This window comes from Anolis sagrei, chromosome 2, assembly GCF_037176765.1.
Source record: "Anolis sagrei isolate rAnoSag1 chromosome 2, rAnoSag1.mat, whole genome shotgun sequence".
In the NCBI taxonomy this organism is placed as follows: Eukaryota; Metazoa; Chordata; class Lepidosauria; order Squamata; family Dactyloidae; genus Anolis; species Anolis sagrei.
Window position 1 is genome coordinate 160,040,190 of NC_090022.1, and position 14,775 is coordinate 160,054,964.

The 14,775-nt window shown below is 42.5% G+C and overlaps 1 protein-coding gene across 4 annotated transcripts in view; it reads left to right on the forward strand.

Annotated features, from left to right (window-relative positions):
- Nucleotides 1-11,598, forward strand: part of RFX1 (regulatory factor X1) — an 84,849-nt gene extending 73,251 nt beyond the window's left edge. For all 4 annotated transcript variants that reach the window (XM_067463999.1, XM_067464002.1, XM_067464001.1 and 1 more), the window contains 8 exons: nucleotides 210-319; nucleotides 1,938-2,089; nucleotides 4,516-4,613; nucleotides 6,571-6,720; nucleotides 7,006-7,214; nucleotides 7,368-7,521; nucleotides 8,683-8,728; nucleotides 11,328-11,598. In XM_067463999.1, the coding sequence (XP_067320100.1) occupies nucleotides 210-319; nucleotides 1,938-2,089; nucleotides 4,516-4,613; nucleotides 6,571-6,720; nucleotides 7,006-7,214; nucleotides 7,368-7,521; nucleotides 8,683-8,728; nucleotides 11,328-11,497 (1,089 nt within the window). In that variant the 3' untranslated portion in view covers nucleotides 11,498-11,598. The remainder of the gene's footprint in view (nucleotides 1-209; nucleotides 320-1,937; nucleotides 2,090-4,515; nucleotides 4,614-6,570; nucleotides 6,721-7,005; nucleotides 7,215-7,367; nucleotides 7,522-8,682; nucleotides 8,729-11,327) is intronic.
- Nucleotides 11,599-14,775: the final 3,177 nt, after the last annotated feature.

Below are 14,775 nucleotides of genomic sequence, written 5' to 3' on the forward strand. Positions count from 1 at the left end.
TTGGCACAGCTTGATGCTCTTGTAACTATCTGAAACCTTCTGCTGGAGCTTCATGACCTTGAATTCAGCATTGAATGTTCTGAACAACAAGTGTATTGATTTGTTATGAGCAGTCCATAATCTCATTGACATAAGAGTTAATTTAGGAGGGAGTGTGGTGCCTAGAAGATCTATAATTTGATTGTTTATCTACTTCTCCTCCTTCTCAGGCCATTGTTGATGTGATGGTCAACCTTCAGTTCACCCTGGTGGAGACCCTTTGGAAGACGTTTTGGCGGTACAATATGAACCAGCCTAGCGAAGCCACCTCCATTGTTATGTGAGTGTTCCTGCAAGGCAGTGATTTTCAGGCGTCTGCAGTTCAAACAATTCCTCTTGACTACAAGGATTAGGAAAATGTTTATTTATTTACTAGCTTAGGTGCTTGTCAATGCCCATGTAAAATATTTTGTCATGATAAATATCAGAAATAGTCATGGGGGGGGGGGGGGGGTTATGAATGGTTCCATTACAAAATAAAGATGTGGGTTAACTACAATTCCCAACAATATGGGCCAATTCCCCCCAAACCCTGCCAGTATTCAAAATGCTGTGAACCCCATCGTTGGTGGAGTTCACAGTGCTCTTTGAGTATGGGTGAACTGCAACTCCCAACATTGGGAGTCAATTCCTCCTGAACTCATGTCAGTATTTAAAGTTGGTCATGATGGGTATGTGTACCAAGTTTCATCCAGAGCTATCGTTGGTGGGGTTCATAGTAGTCTCTGGATGTGGGTAGAGTGCAACTCCCGTGATCCTCTGACATTGGCTCCAAAACCCCAGCAGTATTTAAAGTTGGTCATGATGGAAATGTGTGCCAGGTTTGCTCCAGATCCATTATCAGTGGGGGTCACAGGACTCTAAATGCATTACCTGCATTTCCCATAATCTAGGATTAATACCTTTCTAGTATTTTATGTTTGTCATGGTGGGTATGTGTGCCAAATTTGGTACAGATCCATCATTGATGGGGTTCACTGTGATCTCTGGAAATTTACCCTGGATGTGGGCTGTCCCTGGATGTGTCAGGTCCCCCCCCCCCCAAAAAAAACCAACAGTATTTTCTGTTGCCAAGGTGGGCCTGTGTGCCATGTTTAGTCCAGATGTATTGATAGCGGGAGTCACAGTTCTTTCTGGAAGTGGGAGCCGTCTTAAAAATTGCACAGAAACATAGATATGTATCCTCAAACATGCATATATGCATACATACATACGTATTTTCATTTTTTACTGTATAGATATAAATATATAGAAAATATAGATATAAATTACAGTTGAATCCCATCTTTTCTGCCAGTGAGCTCCAAGTGATATACATAGCTTTTTCCCTTCCCATTTTATTTTTAAAATCAGTAACACTAAAAAAGTAGACTGACAAACCTACAAACAGACAAATACATAAAATACTAGCTGTACCCGCTATGTGTTGCTATGGCCAACCTTTCCTCCCTCTTTTTCTCCTTTCCCTCCTTCCTTTGCTCTCTCTTTCCTTCCTTCCCTTTTCTTCTTTCCTTCTTTCCTTCTCTCCTTCCTTTCTTTGTTTTTTCCATCCTTCCTTCTCTCTTTCCATCTTTCCTTCCCTCCCTTTTTCTCCTTTCTTCTTTCTCTACCTCTTTCCTTCCTTCCTTTGCTTTTTGCTTCCATCCTTCCTTCTCTCTTTCCTTCCCTCCCTCTTTCTCTCCTCTTTTCCCTCTTTCCTTCACTCCTTCTTTCCTTCCTTCCTCTTTTTTCTTTCCTTCTTTGCTTCCTTCTCTACCTCTTTCCTTCCTTCCTCCCTTTTACTTTTCCTTCCTTTTTCTCTCCTTCTCTACCTCTTTCCTTCCTTTCTTCCTTCACTCTTCACTCAATGAGGGCTTGGGACAATGCTCATTAACCCAGTGTCTGTGTTTTCTCTTTAGCCATGATGAAGCAGAGAAGCGCCTCCCAAAGAGCTGCTTGGTGACCCTGTCCAAGTACGAACCTGTCCTCAAATGGACAAAGGACTGCGACAACTTGCTGTACCAGGGGCTGGTCGAAGTCCTGATCCCAGAAGTGCTCCGGCCCATTCCGAGTAAGGTCACTTTGTGCAGCTTGCTTTTGAGCTAACACAGACTTTGGGCCTCAGTCAATACCAGTGGTAAAAACAAGATTCTTTACTTTGCTGGTAGACCTTTGCTTTACAATTCTGCTGTGTCCTCTAATGCAGAGCTTCTTAAGGTTTTTCGACTTGCAGCCCCTTTTTACCCGGCCCCAGGTAGATAAAAGATGGAATGGGGAAGGGGAGAGTGACACACATGCATAAACCAGAGAAAGGAAGGAGGAGAGAGATGTGTTTGTGCGAGAGACGAGACGGGAGTGTACAAGTGACCCAACATGCAGCCATAACAGCCCCTTTGGGGTCCTGACCCATAGTTTAAGAAGCTCTCCTCTTTACTCCATTCTCTTTCAGGGACCTGATTAAATTCCTAAATGTTTTATCTTTATTTTCCAGGGGATATTAAAAAATGGGATAAGATAATGGACAAATGTGGCTCAAAGTATTGGATAGCTTGGTTAGGCTTGTCGCAAAGAGCACAAGGAATAAAAAAGAAAGAAACATCAGATACCCCATTGGATAGAATAATAGGCTGGAAAATAGAAAAAGAGAAAGGCATTATAGGGGAAATATATAAGGAACTAATAGCCTTATCCTATAATCCAAAAAATACTTTAGTAGAGGCCTGGAAACAGGATATAAACTTTAATGAAAACTTAGTAAACTCCTGGATCGATAAAACTCAAAAAAATTAAACATTGAAGAATAAAAGACACACAAAAGAAAATAATTTTAAAATGATATAGGACCCCCTCTCAATTGGCTCATATTAGGAAAAACACTTCTAACAAATGCTGACATAAATGCGGGGAGACTGGTACGTTTTCACACATGTGGTGGGACTGCTCTGAAATCCAAAAATATTATAATACTGTTAGAGAAGTAATAGAGGAAATAGTAGGGTGTTGCAACCCAGAGCAGGAAACTAGACCCTCAGACAACAATCCACCACACTTGGCTTCAGGAAAACAATCCTTTTTTATTGATGAAAGATGAATACAAAATAGAGGAAAAAATGCAAAGGTAAAAAGCCACAGTAAAAATCAGCACAAGAAATGTCCATAAACAAGATCATGAAACCCACAGCTAAACTGTTGAATTCTGGAACCTGTTAGTAATTCACTAACTGTACTTAGGACAACTAGAAAACCTCAGAGGAACAAGGCTACTTGAATCAGGAGACCTGCAAATGCTGGCACATGAATCTGGAACGATGCCTGGTCTGAAGCTGGATGCAGAACAGGCATATTTAAGGCCAAGAAATCTATTGTGAGACAAACCTGAAGATTTTGTTTGGATTTCTTTCAATCTGGCTGACCTGCGTAAACATTGAGCTTCTCCCCGACTCTGCCAAATCTGCCCCCGCCTATCCTCATTAGGCAGGCCAGGTGCCTGATTCTCTGGAGAGCTAAAACTGGGAGGAAAAGGGAGTGAACCGTCTCCGTTTGGCTCGGAATGTATATTCTCATGGGAATCTTGACTTTCGCTTTCGAAGGCTGTAGGATTTTCACTACTCAAACCAGCATCATCTAAATTGGCCTCAGAATTCACATTGACATCTACATGGGCATCAGGAAATACAATCAGAGTCAGGTTCAAGTTCACACACAGGCTGAACCCCAACATAGGGCAAAAAGTACATTGAAATAAAGCTCGATTTCTGTCCCTCACCATAGAGGTAAAGGAGGGAAACAACGAATGGTCAGATATATTGAAATTTATGATAGCCGCTATACATGCCATGATCACCAGAGGTTGGAAAGATAAAACAAGTTGGGACCTGAAAACCTGGTGGTCTTATCTCTCTGAATATTTAATTAATGATTTCATCTATGAAAAGAAAAATAAATATTTGAATATTTAGTCAAGACAAGATTGGTTTAGGAAATGGTCTTGTTTAATTGACAAAACGGAAGGAAAAGATAGGTACAGAACTTTAAATCAGGCCTTCCAGACAATTAAATCAATGAACTGATTCAACTAACCCAGATGGGGGTAGAAGGGAGGTGGGTGGTGGGTGGGTTTAAAGGGGTAATTAATCAAGATATACGGTAAAGGGAAGCATAATTAGAACCTGTATCCTAGCCATAAACATTGTAATCAGTTTTCAATATTATCTTTTAAATGGTTAAGATTCATATTGTATTGTTTTGTTATCTGTATGGAAAAATATTTAAAGAAAAAAGAAGAAAAAAGAAGCTCTCCTCTAATGGGCTTGGTAATTTGACCCTCTGATCGAGTGGGAAGCTCTTTTGATCTCCGGTTGGAGGCATTGAAGCCATCCTCATAGAATGGGGTTGCCCTCGGATTTATGCTTACCCCTGACAAACTGAGAATCACCAATTACTCTGGAACGGGCTCTTCTACAGCAGTATGATTGCTTCCGTTCCTTTTTGCTTCAGGTGCCTTGACGCAAGCAATCCGAAATTTTGCAAAAAGTTTGGAGAGCTGGTTGACAAATGCCATGATGAATATTCCGGAAGAGATGGTCCGCGTGAAGGTGAGCCAAAGGGTCGTAAGTTATTGAGTCAGAAATTGTGGTTTAAGGTTCGGTTCTTAGCCTTATAATTTTTTTTCAGGTAGAGGAAACTCTAGTGGAGTCTATTCTAGGGCGGACTGACAGACATCTCCCAAGTCATGTTGGCTCAGGCTTTTGGATCCTGATGGCAGATCTCCCTGACACTCAGGATCGGAATCATAATGCTCTATTTTCATCCCTCTATTTTCTCTGTTGTCGTGTGATCAATGCACTTTATCCATGAGCCCTATCCTCACAATTGTCCTTGCACCAGTTCTCCCACCCGTACCCTTACTCATAAGTTTAAGGCAGTAGTTATCTGTGACCTGTTAGCAGATTATTCCAAAAACATAACATTAAAGGTTGCCATATTAGCAGTCGAGGCCAAAAAACCCGAGCTAAATTAGTAAAGTCGATAGCAGAGACTAGAAATTGTAATGGAGATAGTTTGGGATGATACAAATCAGACATTTCTTATTGTTATCATGTCATTGCTACTATAATTTTAAAGAACCACTGTATGGAATAAGCACATTGGAAAGTGCTTATTGTTTTCATATTTATATTGGAAAGTGCTTGTTATACTTCTTATATTGTACTTTTAAAGTTTGTATATTATGTGATATCATGGCCTATGGCTGGTACAATAAACAATTCCTTCATTCACCTGTACCCAGAAACTGATTGTTATAATTGATGTTTTGCTTTTATATGTTGTTATAATGTTGTTTTATTTTGTTTTATGTTACCATTATATTTTAATGTGCTATTTTATTTTATTATGCTGTTCAGGCTTATCCCCATGTAAGCCGCCCTGAGTCCCATTGGGGAGATGGAGGTGGCATATAAAAATAAAATTATTATTATTATTATTATTATTATTAATATTATTAATATTATTTGAAACACAACAAGATGAGTCCACAGCAGACACTCTGCTGGCTGTTCTAGTGGATCACACATCAGACACTTCCCAAGTGTCTAGGACTGTGTGATGAATCTGCGAATAATGCGTGCAGATCCCAGTAAGATGGCCTTCTGCAGCTGGCAGATGGTAATTTTGTCAACGATGATTGTGTGTAAGTGCAGGCCAAGGTCTTTAGGCACTGCACTCAGTGTGCCGATCACCACTGGGACCACCTTGACTGGCTTGTGCCAGAGTCTTTGCAGTTCGATCTTTGAATCCTCATATCGTGTCAGCTTTTCCAGTTGTTTCTCTGCAATCACGGTCTGTCAACTGCAAAAGGCCACCTTACTTGGATCTGCGCACACCATTCGAAAATACATCATACAGTCCTAGACACTTGTGAAGTGTTCGACTTGTGATTTTATGATACAAAATCCAGCATATAGATCTCATTTGTTGTGACATACTGTGCTTTTGTGTCAATAACAATGATGATGATGATGATGATGATGATGCTCAATGCTATGGAATTATGGGAGTTGTCGTTTTGCAAGGTTTTTGTCTTTCTTGGCCAAAGAGTGCTGTTGCATCACTGAACTACACATCCCAGGATTCTATAGCATTGAGCCATGGCTGTTAAAGTGTTGTCACTGCATTGCATCTACAATGTAGATGCAGCCTGATTTCCTTATTCTGCAACCTGGTAGATTTCCGTTATTCCCCAGAAACAATTTAGACCTTCAAAGCTTGATATTGTGCTCCAAAACTCTGTCTGTCTGAATCCGGAAGTCCCAGTGTAGCTTGACGTGTTCATTCTCTGTAACTTTTTCCGGCTTATGATCCCACCAGTTCTTTGTCACAGGCAGATGTTTAGGTCATCATCATCATCATCATCATCATCATCATCATCCTTTCTGTCATTTCCTTTTGGGTTTGTCACAGCAGTGATCATTCTTTCCCTTTGGGCTCTAATTTCCACAGACTACAAAGTTGTAGGGAAACATGTTGTACCCTAGGTGTTTTGTTTTTCAGGTGGCAGCAGCAAGTGCCTTTGCCCAGACCCTGCGGCGTTACACCTCCCTGAACCATCTTGCCCAGGCTGCCCGAGCCGTCTTGCAGAACACGGCTCAGATTAATCAGATGCTGAGCGATCTCAATCGGGTGGATTTTGCAAATGTCCAGGTAACTAACTACCCACAGACTCCTGCCTGGCCTGAAGTGCTCAGCATCTGCCTCGACACCTTTTTCTTTTAAATGTTTTAAATAAGTAAACAAACAGACAAACAAACAAACAAACAAATAAAATGGCAAGTGCACTAGGATATGTGGAGTCTAGATCCTGGAGATCTTCTCAACTCAACCCTGAGAAGGACATAGCTTCCCTTTCATCCCTTTGCCGGTTCTCTGACTGTATACGAACATGAGCCCTCCTGAGATGCCTTTCTCCCTCTCTTTGGTGCCCCCCAGGAGCAGGCCTCGTGGGTGTGTCGGTGTGAGGATCGTGTGGTGCAACGCCTTGAGCAGGACTTTAAGATGACTTTACAGCAGCAGAACTCGCTGGAGCAGTGGGCTGTTTGGCTGGATGGTGTAGTTAGCCAGGTCTTGAAGCCCTACCACGGCAGCCCCAGCTTCCCCAAAGCCGCCAAACTCTTTCTCCTCAAGTGGTCCTTTTACAGGTAAAGGGAGAAGCAGTGTGTTGGGCTTGGTTCATAGCTTTTTGCTGCCTTCCCCCCCCCCCTCCCCAAAATGCTTTCTATCAAGTAGTGTGATTGATCCATCACAGAGCTGTCCAGATAGTAACCATGGTGCTGGGATTCTTTTTCCCTCAGCTCTATGGTGATTCGGGATCTGACTCTGCGGAGTGCAGCCAGTTTTGGATCCTTCCATCTCATCCGCCTCCTCTACGATGAGTACATGTACTACCTGATAGAGCATCGTGTGGCTCAGGCCAAGGGCGAGACCCCTATTGCCGTTATGGGAGAGGTAGGTCTTGTGGCCTTTGGAGCAAGGGACAAAAAGTTATGTAACTCCCGGCTCATAGGGCAAAATTCACTCCCTAACACCCTTTTTGCTAGGTTGGCAGAATCAAGTTGCTTCTTTGTCCTTCTCGTGTGGAGAGCATATACATTGATAAATGTGTTTCTGCATGGCAAAATGGAGTAGGATAGGACTGGATTGCCCTTGTCTTTTTCAACTCTATAGTTGTCTACCTTTTAGATGTGTCGTGATGTCTTACATAATGGTATAAAATCACTGAACACTTTATCTCAACAGTGGACATGCGCTATGTGGACTGTGTGAAGCTTCCTCCATAGTTTTTGTGCCCCACTTCAGAGTTCCATGATTAATTTTCAACATTGAGAAAAGTTTATGTTCCAGGCCCTTCCAGGAGCAGCGGTCTTATGACCGAACTGAGCACTGCCTTCCAACTCAAAAACAATCAGACCCCTAAAATAATTCAGAAAATGATTTCTCTGGGCCTGTTGTGGCCCACAGTCCATCCAGGGGGAAAGTGGACCCCTAGAACTTCAAAATGTGCCTGCTACTGATTGAGTGTAATATTATTCACCACGGCAATAGCCCTCCACAATTTCAAGTAGCAGCTCTCGAAGCCTAGCTTGTTTCTTTAAACTGGAAATGCCAAGAAATCAAGTTGAAAGTACAGGGTTAGTCAAAATGCATAGGCCAATAAGCCATTCAATTGAATGGCTTATTGGCCTATTCATTTTGACTAACCCTGTATTATGTGCTGTATTGCTGAACTACCAAATGCTAAGGCTGTGTGTTGGTTCGGATACAACATGCAATACGTTGCAGTTTGTTCAGGGCTAGAATGCTACCATGACGTTCATTCGGAAATGCAGACTTTACTAATAAATGGAGAGAGATGCCCAGTTCCTTGCCCATCTATGTTCAAGTAAATTCCTTGTGGCGAGGCCAGAAAATTAGCAAAACACAAAGAGATGGGTTTCCTCCACTCTCAATGTGTAGAAAGGGAGGTCTATCCATTTCTTTGGAAATGCATGCTATCACTATGTAAGCAAAAGGGCTGTGTGGTATTTCACTTGGTTATAGATTGCAAGCAGAGCTGGTTGCCGGATCAGGATCATCCTTACTTACATATCTTTCTTCCTTGTTTTCAAGTTTGCAAACCTGACGAGTTCCTTGAATCCCTTGGACCCGGATAAAGGTACTGTCTGACCCCCTTGAGATGTTGAAAGGTTTATTGTATCTTGTTTCAATGGTAGATGGTTGAAATCTTTGTGGCCCTTACTACTCCATTGAATTTATACTGTTGTATTTATTTATTAATGTGAAAAGGAGAGAGGAAGGAAGCGTGTGTTGATTTGAAGCTATAGTAGGCTCTCTACATTCATTGGAGTTATTTTTTATTTATCGTGTCACCAGCAACCAAATGTATTACATTTTTAACAAAAACAAACAAACAAACAGACAAAACACAGAATTTGCAAGCTTGGTAGTTGATTAAATGTCTTTTGACCAGTAGCTGGCTACTTGGAGTGCCTGTGGTGTTGCCGCAAGGAGGTCCTCCATTGTGCATGTAGCAGGGCTCAGGTTGCATTGCAGCAGGTGGTCTGTAGTTTGCTCTTCTCCACACTGGCATTGGAGTTAAGGTAATAGGATCCCCACAAAAGTGGGAAAATTTACTCATTTTTAACTGAGAGAACATAACAACAACAACAACTTAATTTTCCCATCGTTGCTAAAAATACGTCAATTATATGCAAATTCTGAAATAACCAATCCTGGCAAGCAGTACAACTATTAAAAATAAGTCCAAGTGATAGTTAAGAGAAAAACACTAAATTTGTGAAGGAGTGAAATGTTTTCATTTTATGCTGAAAAGCAAAGCATGGTTTAGAAATAAATATTCATTATTTAATTATTTCGTTAGTGATTTCTTACTTTTAGCTGGTTGTGTAAATTGGAGATTATTTCTACTTCATTGGTATTTTATATCACTAATTTTATTAAAGAAATGGCGAGTGCTAGTTATTTTTCAAGCTTCACTATTTTCTCGGTGCTATCCTGGAACAATTTAATTGAACTTTGCATTGTATTGGCTTAGCAAGTGTAATAATAATAATAATAATAATAATAATCTTATTTATACCCCGCTCCATCTCCCCCAGGGGGACTCAGGGCAGCTTATATGAGGCCACATCCATCAGTACAATAAACACAGTATTACACAAAAACATAACAAAACCAGAAAATAAAATACATAAAATGCAAAATGTATTTCTATTCAATTGAGAGTGATCAGTTTTTAAAGCCCAGTGCAGTGGGAGCAGCCCCCTTACTCAGTTCTTTGGCCAAATTGGGGCTGCGGAGTAAGCCTAGTCCAAAAAAATGTCTGGGCATTGTAAGAATTGCTTTGCTGGTTGAGAGAGAAGATCCACCTGGGTCAGCATCTCATTTCCACTGGACCCTTCTGAGTTCTGCAAGCAGGGCTTCCCCTGTTGTTTGCCCTTAGTGTCTGGATAATTCATTGTTTTGGGGTGGGATGTGAGGATTGTTTGTTTCATAAGCCTGAAGGCCCCATTCAGCTATTGTGTTTAGCAGTGATTTCAAGAGCTGGCCTCCCAGAATGTTTCACTTTGCTGTAACTGTTGAGTGCTGGAAGTGGTAATAATAATAATAATAATAATAATAATAATCTTTATTTATACCCACCACCATCTCCCCAGTGGGGACTCGGGGCAGCTTACATGGGGCCAAGCCAGGACAACATATTACAGCAAAATAGAAGCAAAGCATAAACAACAAACAACATCATAAAAAAGTATAATTTAGTCATAAAATAACATTCCAATAAACACAATCACGATAACAATAGGCGGGCCACATGTACAAGAGAAAACGATTAATGAGATAAAAAATAGGAGCAGGAACTCATAAAAGCAAGCAGAGTTGTGAAGCTAAAACTTCCCATTTGGAGGGTGTGTACCCAGTGGCAAAAGCGTTGAGGGGTGCAGTAATGTCATGTTGTGCACCTACTCACCAAAGGTTATCCCAAAACACTGTGTTTAGGACCTCATCATTATTTGACAAAGAATTGAGAGATCTGCCCATTTTCTCCTTGCTGTTAAGAGGATGCATGAGAATAATAATAATAATTATTATTAATAATAATAATAATTAATAATTAATATTAATAATAATTAATAATAACAACAACAATAACAACTACTACTCCTGCTACTCCTGCTACTACTACACCAATACTTTATTTCTTATCTGTCTCTCCTCATGGCTTGAGGCAGGGCACAACATAACTTAAGGCTGTAGTTTGAAATGGATAGCCTGAGGCTCAAGGAACAGGAAAAGGTTGATCTATAAATTACGATTAGCAAAAGGAAAATTTAAAGATGTTTGCTAGAACTTGGAAGCCATTTCTTAGCTTCATGTGTAAAAACAATGGCAAATTTCAGCCACTCAACATCCAAGAAAGATTGTGGCTAAGTAATTAACGAACACATTACAATAATTATATATAGGGAGGGTTTGGGGAGGGATATCTATCTGGGAATAGAAGTTGTATTGTGTTTTAAATGTTTTGGAATATTTGATTTAAAAAAAAACACACAAAAATGGCTAGTCCGGATGAAATAGAATTATTAAATCAGTAAGACTTTTTAAAGTGTTGACGTGCACACATACACATAAATGAGGAAACAAGAAGACATTTCTATCATACCATTGCACACATTCTTAACCTGTGGCCGTACGCCCCAGGATCTAACCACCTCTTTTTTTATAATCAGATGAGGAAGAGGAAGAGGAGGAAGAGAGCGATGAGGAGATGCCCCAGGAGTTGTCTCTCAGCTCCAACGAGTCCAGCAGCTTAACCGCCGACCCCATGGAGCCGCCACCCTCCAAACTGGCACGGACAGACGCACGGGGCATCTTTGTGCAAGCGCTGCCCTCCAGTTAGAGCTGCTGGAAGGGACCGACGGCTTCAACGGCCAGCTGGAGGCCAGGGCGCATCTTGCGCTGTGTTTTGCTGCCCTGCGATAAAGTTGAGCTATTCCTGTCTCCGAGTGGTATGCAACGCGCTTTCATTTCACACCTCTCCCCACTCCTCATCTGACCTGTTCCCACCCCTGGGCAGTCCAAACAAGCCCCCCAGTTAGCAGCGTTCGCTCTACGAACCGCCTGCGGTGGTCCTGTGGGAATACTGGGCCTAGCCCTTGCTGCTAGGGCTGTTTGGTCTCTACCTCTTCCATGCTACGCTCTGGGTTATCAGGGGTAGTGAGGAACTGGTTCAGACTTTGTGCCCCTCCTTCCATGCCCTTCATCCCTGGCTGCTTTTTCTTCTCAATGGGAGGGCGGGAGAATATCCTTGCCTGGAGTCCAGGGTGGGAGGCTCCACTCATACTGCAGGGAGTGGATGAAGCCCATGCTTTCAAGTTGTAACATTGGCCCATGTCGGGCCTTTCGTTTTCTGCCTTTTGGTGAGGACAAGCAGATGCACCCTGTCCAGTGATCCTGAGCAACCAGGTCTACCTGGCTGCCCAGAGGAGCCACTGTGACGGCCACCTGTCTGGTTTGGGGTGAATGTCACTGTTGTGTGGTGAGGTTTTCCTTGTGTCTGCTTGGGAGTTACCCTCAGTGCTGGCTATCTCACTTCATTTTGTACTTCTGTTGGACACACAGGGTGAGTTTTGAGGTGCTTGGAGTGTTCAGTGTTGGATTTCAGATGGCTCATACTAGCAACAATTGGGGTAGTTTGGGAAGAAGGTCCTGCATTCTACTCATCTCCTCTTCAGCACAGACTGCAGATTACTCTGTAACTGTTTTCTGTGGCAGTAGCTGAGCCCACCAGTGGATCTACCCAGCACAGCATGTGTATTGCCCTCAGTTTATTGAGGGGAGTGAAATGATAATTTGGACAGGAGAGGCTCAGTGTAGTCACAATTGCACTTCCAAATTCCCACTCGGCTACAATGTGTGCCTATTAATTGTGGGCATGTGCAGGCATGTGCCACCTATTGCTTCATGTTTAAGCAGACATAAACATGAAGAGCAAGGCATCTAAAAGCAGTTAAGTGGCCCAGCAAGCAGGGCCTCTTGTGAGATGAGCAAGAGCTCTAAGCCTTCAGTATCATGGCCTAACAAGTCATTCTGAAATCTCCAGGTACTTGGGCATAAATGGTGCAGAATTTATTCCCCCAAGAGCTCATCCTGAGCCACTGCTAAGTAAAGAAGGAAAATGAATCCCACAAAAAAAAAGTCCAACTTTGCAAATGCTGCACTCCTGTTTGGCTTATTCTACTGCCCTCCTTCCTCTGGTTCCTTCAGCGTTTCTCTGCTGTTTGAGTGTTGATTTGCTTGTTTTGTGCACAATGCCGAGCCTCTTGGTGCTCCTGCTGAGTGGCGATATGTTTAATGCTTGCAGCTCTTGGACAGATTTCAGCTCCGTGTTAAGAGAAGTTAGGCAATCCTCCTGCTCTTAGTCCAAAGGCAAGCTAGTTGATCCTTTTGAACTCAGCCAGTGAGGCCAGGCTCTGTAACTAGGGCGAGATACAATCCATGCAGCTTTGCATCCATTGTTCGTTGTTCCCACATGAGCTCTCAGATAATTGTGTGCTCCCATTCTGCCCATGCCAGGTCATCTTTCCACACAGTCATACAGCTGATAACTTTGAACAGCCTTTTTTGGCATATAGCATTGAAGCACTATTGTACTGGCTTGAATCAAGCATGGCTAACCCCATCTCATCCCCCCAAATGCTCTGCTTCTTGAAGCCTTCAGATGCCACTGAAAATGCAACTTGCCTTTGCAGCTGCAAGAAGGGAGAACCCTGACCCATTACACAGAGGCATTCATACTGCTGATATCTCAACTAAGGTCATTACAATGCTAGCAAGAGCAGGATAGGATAGGGCTAGTCCTCCCTGAAGTGCTTGGGAGTCCAAAGATTGCCTGTTAACATTGCAGGAAGATGGCACTCAACTGTTTACAACCCACCTTTGGCTGCACTACAGGGTAGCAAGACTAAAGGATTTAGACCAAGCCCAGTGGAGGTCAGTGGCATCATGAGAAGAAAGAAAGGAGTGGAGCAGAAACATGTTCAGGGTCAACATCGGTCATGGTTGCAAGTATACCAAGGCTCATAGCCTACAAGAGTGGCTGCGTCCTCACCTCTTGAAGTATTTGTAGCAGAGCACGGCTCTCCAGTAGCAGTTGTAGGTTTATTCCCCAGCTAGGCTGAATTACTATAGGTTGGAGTCCTGACCTTAGCATATTGACCTGCCAAAGTCTAGAGGTGGGGCTCAAAAAGCAGTGCAACAATCATGGAAACTACTTCCTCATTGCTGGCTTTCAGGGTCCTTTTCTTGAGCACTAGGACTGGCCTCCTTTAAATCCAAACCAATGACAGGATTGCAGACTCCCTGAAAGTTGTTCTCTATGCATAGCAACATGAGGCAGTGCCTGGGTGTCTCTTTAGTTGTAGATGGGTGCCTTCTGATAGTAACCCATCCCTTCTCCTAAACACATTGCGTACGTTCTTGGACATGGTTCTTGGACATGGAGTTCTTGGATATTGTGAGCTCTTGGTTTCTCCATCAACGTTCTCAAATGACAGCCTGCTGACTCTTGTGGTCAGCTAGCTTGTCACATTGAGAGCTCATTTCTTGTCGGCATTATCTGGACAAGAAGCCCCATGTCCTGAGGCTATCCACATGAGGCAGATTGTTCACAGCTTTCCCGTGGTCTTAAGAGGCTCTTCACTTCACATCAAACATCCAGAGAACCCACTTGTCCTCTACCCTAGGCATGATGGCATCCTATCTACAGCCACAACTGAATAGCTGAACTGTTAGTCTTAACAACCACAATGGCCCAGGGACCCAACTCTTGACCCAGTGGGAGAATTTTACAGCATCGGGATCAGAGACCTGCTTTCTGTCGCTGATCTTCTGCTGGGGGTATTCCCTATCCAGCTGTGAATGTTACAGCAAAATGGGCTAAACAGAACCGTGCCCACTTTTTAAGCTTCTGTAAGAATAAAAAACACTCCCAAGTCAGACTATAGTAGTGAAGAACTACTAAAACTTGTAGCTTAGCCAGTGAGCCAGCAAATTTATCCTGACTGAGGGGAGAAAACATGCAGGTGCCAACTTTTTATTTCTTTACTCCTGTAGCAAAATGCTACCTTGAAAAGATTTTTGCACATAAAGCACCTCTTAGTTTTGAATGCAACAGGT